General features: G+C 35.9%; 1 protein-coding gene across 1 annotated transcript; it reads right to left on the bottom strand.

Annotated features, from left to right (window-relative positions):
- Nucleotides 1-348: 348 nt before the first annotated feature.
- Nucleotides 349-3,379, bottom strand: LOC128210345 (uncharacterized). The gene is made up of 4 exons (XM_052914635.1): nucleotides 3,286-3,379; nucleotides 3,091-3,178; nucleotides 1,898-2,049; nucleotides 349-843 (listed from the first exon to the last, which is right to left on the bottom strand). Exons 1-4 carry the CDS (start codon nucleotides 3,338-3,340, stop codon nucleotides 737-739), a joined length of 402 nt encoding a protein of 133 aa, XP_052770595.1. The 5' UTR covers nucleotides 3,341-3,379; the 3' UTR covers nucleotides 349-736.
- Between the last annotated feature and the right edge of the window lie 2,326 nt (nucleotides 3,380-5,705).

The raw sequence follows: 5,705 nt of genomic DNA, 5'->3' as shown, positions 1-5,705 counted from the left end.
ACTTTAATAACGTTTTAATGTCGTAACCTAATAAATTGAAAGAAAGGCCGAGAAAAACATAGAGGTTGTAGAGCCGTATGCGCGTCATCTTCTTTTGGAAATAAAATTTTTATACTACATATCAGGAGAAAACAGGTACCAACAATTCTTTCGCAAGTTTCGCATCCATCTTGCAGCTCAGATTCAACATTTTCACTTAAACCGTTGCAGATTCGGAATACAATGTACGTGTACCCCACTTCAAGGGTAGCATAGGAGTAAGCACAGAAGAAATATACCAATCATTCAAATGTTTTGTTTTTATGAAGCTCTTTAAATTAAATCTGATGGTTTTCTTAAGTCAACAAATTTAATATTCTCTATTTATTCACAGAAACACATGCATGTAAAAAATAATGTGAAAACATATTTAACTGACGGCAGAGATGCGGTATATATTTTATATTAAAAACAAAAGAAAGTCTTAATTGATACCGAAACAAAACCAACTTATTCTTGAACACGTTCCGGAAACACGAACGTCATCTAACGTATGGAAACAGCAGTTTTAGTTTAATTGAAACTGTTTTGGGCATTATTGATAACTTTACCACTGCATTAGTAGTAGTTTATTTTAAAGAATCCATAAGTCATATCTAATGAGTTCAGAGGTAAAAAAAATCGTAAAGAACTGTACAGGTTAAGATTCAATAACTATTCTTTAAAACCAGCACGATAACTAAAACTATCATAGGCTTCAATATTTCCCGTATTGTGGTGGTTGTGGTGGATAGGCGGCGCCAGCTCCCGGATATTGGGACGGGGCGTACTGTTGCCCCGGATACTGGACCTGCTGGCCCATTTCTGAAATTTATGAGAGTATAAATAAGTTCCAGTCAGAATAAATAACACTTAGAATACTGTTTTGACGGAAAACACTATATGATTGGTTTAAGCTTTTATTTTGTTCTTGAATGCAGGTCAAAAACCCAAAACTCAGTCCATTCGACTTTTTCTCTTAAACCGATGGATGTGTATATACTAGACACTAGTCAGAATATGGATAATGGATGGCTGGAGCGCTGAAACCACATGAACTTCATAACTTTTATACTTTTACCTTGATTTTTCATTTATATCGGCAATCGAGATTAAACGGTCTCATTTCAGAATTAACAAATCGCCTTAGCAATTACTGCAACTTGTCGAGATCATTCGGCGAGGTTTTTTAGATTATCTATCGGATAATGTTACAATGTGTTTATATTTATTAATAAAATATAATCCCGTTATTGATTGTTTGGTTTCTGGTCCATTAGCTCTGTGTCATCCATTTAAGATAAAACACAAACTGTAATAATATGAACAACCTTATCTGAAACAGTGTGTATAACCATGTGATAAATTACACACCATTTAGTTTCGATTAATGACTTAAAACAAACATAACTTTTCTTTTTCTTCACCATTTTAAATGAAACAAACGACAGTGCATGTCGCTTTAAGAGCCCCGCCTTCGTGTTATACCGGAGTTTAATTAGGTAATTATTTTCCTCAAACACTTCGACAAACCTGTTCCCTAAATACAGTTTTGACAGCGCTCCATCAGGCGGCCATGTTGTGAAGAGTTTTGTTTAAGTGTTTCACGAAACTAAACTCTCAATCAAACTGTAGTAAAAGATAGAAGGCGGGGCCCTGTAAGCGGTGTAGACTGCACTTTGTTTAATTTAAAACGGTGACTAAGTAGTAAAGTTATCTTTGTTTAAAGTATTCATTTGAAACAATATTTTGCCTTCCGGCGTAGCATTTATGACGTATTTTATCACGTGGTACACACATTCTGTGAAAATCATCTCATTGAGGGGTTCTCGGTGCTAATTGAATTAGTTTTAACCGGTGTTGCTAGAACATTACATACGGTTCGTAGAACTGACAACAGACACGAAAGGCGATTGGGCTTGCTGGACAAACACGGCCCGGTTTCTTCGTCGACAACATACGACGCATGTGATTACTATTGCGATAAACACGAACAGACCGATCACCGTGCCAGCTATGCTACCCGCTCCCCTGAAATACACAGAACAAAGAAAATTGTTGAATAAAACCATTCGATAAAGCATCGGCTTTGAAGGTCAGTATATCCCGTGGTTAAGATATTCACCTATATCCCAAGAGGTACCAAGTTCGTGCCTGATGAACATCAAATCTTTCTTGACATAATAAATTCTGGGGTTTCTACCCACGAAACGGACACACATGTGTTTCTTACTTTCAGTATTTTTCGCCATCGTGATACATTAATTTGGTAGATTAAGAATTGTTAATTCATACTGTAAAAGTTTAAAAACAAAGTTACCGTAATTAGAATGTGACGATAAAAACATTTTTAATAACAAAATTCGTTGAATTCCTGACATCCCTAGTAAAATGGCAAAGTGACCCACTTTAATTGTTTCTGGTTTTTCATATTTGCTGCTGATCTGAAGAATCATCCAATAATAATAAAAAACAACAACTAAAAAGTACTCAACAACTCAGTCGTTGATTGGGTCGATTTCGAAATAAAAACCCACAGCCTAAAACATTTTACATCGACGGTAAATGACAGGGATGGAATAAAACCCAAAACGTACGATTTTTGAGAAGGAACAAAAAGATAAGATATTAACCTTGCGATGATAGTTGCTTCACCAAAGATAGACTGAGCGTGGAGGACACATAGAAGGGATGAGCATGTCGCTCGTTGTCATTCAACGTATGAAGTGATTATAGTTCATCGATAAATATAAAGACACTGTTGAATACTCCATTAAATAATCCAATAAAATTACTTTCAACATTTCTGATAATAAGCCCTCCACAAGTTCCCATACATGTATTTTTTCTATTTAAATCCACATGTCGCGTCATGTTAATTTTTACTCATTGAAAAATTTGGCAATGACTGTTAACCGGTTAATGGTCTTACGAGTCGGTCAAAGAAGTATACTGTTTTGGAATCATCTGCCTTTCTTCGCTAGTCCCTCCTATAAATGTCTAGACATGCACACGTATATATAATTATTCAAAAAACACAACATATTCAATGCGTTGTAAAGATGATCTTACCAAGAGTAACAGCATTCCAAGCCACTATTACAGCAGTAGCCAGTGTTGCAGTAGAATCCATCTCCGCAGTCGTCATAACCATGGATAACTAATTAAATAAACAAATGTTAATATTTGAGTTACATAACCGTTGAATTAATTTAAAGCTATACCTTTTTCATGAATATGGTTAAAAATAAACAAAACTATACATACCGATTGAGCATAATGACAAAATAAGAGTCAAAACTATATTAAGGTTAGTATCCATTGTTGTGTCACCAAGTCGTACAAACAAATGATGATGGAGATATTGAGAACAATCACCATTTATTCACATTAATATGACGTCACTGATAAAGACAATGTTAAGATTACATTCACTATTTATCATTAGTATCGATAATTGATAACGTTTTATAAATAAACATGTGTATTAAACAAGCTGTGTATGAAAATAATATATTGACAATTAACTTGTATTTACACGCACGAGCGCACGAATACGCGCGCGCGCACACACACGCACACGCACACACACACACACACACACACACAGATACTAATGCGTAACATTAAACTGTATGTGTTAATATGACTTTGTTGTACGATACGGACACAGTAGACTGCCGAGAAATGAATGAGTATGACAATTATGCCATATACAAGAATTTAAGGATGTAATTTATTTTAGATGTACATGTGGTTGTTTCGATGTCAGTCCGACAAAGATTATTTGTGATTAAATTATATTACAACCATCATAACGGAACAACAGCGCACAATATCGTTTGAGTTTGTGAACTTTGGACTGCCAAAAACGAATTATAATATAGACTCTAATAAAACCGGATCAAGATCACAATAAAATGTAAGTGACTTGTATTTTAAATTCACATGTCCTCGAACCATACTGATATAAATATCATCAACTATAAAACTCTGTCAATGGATTTGAGCTTATTAAGCTCTGTAAATACGTTAAGGAATCACTATGTATCCGTTACTCTATTATATGCAAAGCTAAATAATTCTGTTCATCCTCATTACAACCTGTTTATGAAGCTGTTACACTACTGCGTTTACATATTTATACCTTTAATTAGTAAATTATAATTGCATAACGCTCCTGTAACCCATATATTTGTTCAACTTTAAACTTACGCGTGAACAACGTGTGCAGATTGTTTACTTTACTTAATTCCGATTATTTTGCGATAATTTAAATAGTATATTTTGTCTTATAAAGTATTGCGAGTTACATCTGTATAGATGTATGTCCTACGTGTGTCTTTGGCACATATAATGCAAGGAATCGGCATTGGAACATTGAAATTGTAAACATTTTAACAGTCTTTATCAAGGATAAGAGCGTTTCAAAGTCAATGAATGATAAAATTGCACATGTACAATGGGACAATCTTATCACAAATGCAAACCGCGATATCGTCGGCTCACGTCTCAGAGTATTCCACTACAAATATATTGAATTTGAGGCAAGGATAACTGAAGGGAGCTTTATATTAATCAGTTTTGTCGAAGCACAAGACGGAACTCCCCTCGATGCTGTCAGAGTTGTCATACGCAACTACTTGGAGTTTTTTTTGAAAGTATAGTATATGTAAGTGAAGCTAGACGTCTTTGACATTTGTTCTAATAACACAAGGCGCTATTCGCGCAAAAAGATATCCTGATTATTAAATATCACGACTGACTTCACTCCACAGCTTAAGAGTACATGTTGACTTTGCGCAAGCCCCAGTGTGTAAATGTTATAATGTGCTTCCCTGTATATACATGAGTTTGAAACAGACGCCAATTCTAGCTGTAATCCCTCGCAGTCTCTCAACTAATATCGGATTAACACCAGCCGTGACCGCAGTCACTCTCATTGTGGCACTCGTACACAATACACGTGGTAAAAAACTCGTGGCAGCAAGTCAGTGGCCCCTTCCAGTCAACTATGCAGGCAAACGTTGCCAAGGAACGGTTACTTTCACAAACTCGGTTTGAGCACGGAATGCACCACCGCCTCTTTTCTGTAGATGCATATAAACCATTTTATGGGCAAAGACCCATCCGAACTGAAATAAGAATGATTTTTAAACGCATCTGTGTTGCCTTGATTGCCTTTAATAATTATAGTCAAGTTCTGTTTTTTAGCTCCACTGGCCAAAGGCCAGAAGAGCTTATGCGATGGTAATGTGTACGTAGTATGTGCGTCCGTGCGGTCGTGCGTCTGTAAACAATTGCTTGTGAACACGAAACAGTCTTCAATTTTGATTGTATCTCGATGAAACTTGTACAGTATCTAGATATCCATTAGAGCTCGGTTCCATTTGTAAACCAGCCAGATCCGCCCATGCATGCCTAGATTATGGGCCTTGAAAGTATAAAAAAATCCGTGCGTCTGTAAACAATTGCTTGCGAACACGATACAGTCTTCAGTTTTGATTGTATCTCGATGAAACTCGTACAGTATTTAGATATCCATTAAAGATCGGTTCCTTTTTTCCTTTTTAGCCAAGTCTACATAAGTGAAGTCTATTTTTAGCCAAGATTACATGTAAAGTCACAATTGCTTGTGAATGTTTGTTCAAATTATGCCCCTGGTGTCATAACTGGCCACACCCCCG

The sequence above is a fragment of the Mya arenaria genome, chromosome 12 (genome assembly GCF_026914265.1).
Source record: "Mya arenaria isolate MELC-2E11 chromosome 12, ASM2691426v1".
In the NCBI taxonomy this organism is placed as follows: domain Eukaryota; kingdom Metazoa; phylum Mollusca; class Bivalvia; order Myida; family Myidae; genus Mya; species Mya arenaria.
The sequence above is the reverse complement of the archived record's forward strand: the minus strand, read 5'-3'. Positions and strand labels throughout refer to the sequence as shown.

What these genes read in the sequence shown, in the direction of transcription:
- LOC128210345 (XM_052914635.1), bottom strand. Translation starts at nt 3,340, where the DNA reads ATGGATACTAACCTTAATATAGTTTTGACTCTTATTTTGTCATTATGC. An exon ending in TTTGTCATTATGCTCAATCG is followed by an intron (nt 3,179 to 3,285) that starts GTATGTATAGTT and finishes TTATTTAATTAG; the next exon opens with TTATCCATGGTTATGACGAC. An exon ending in TGTTGTCAGTTCTACGAACC is followed by an intron (nt 844 to 1,897) that starts GTATGTAATGTT and finishes CATAAATTTCAG; the next exon opens with AAATGGGCCAGCAGGTCCAG.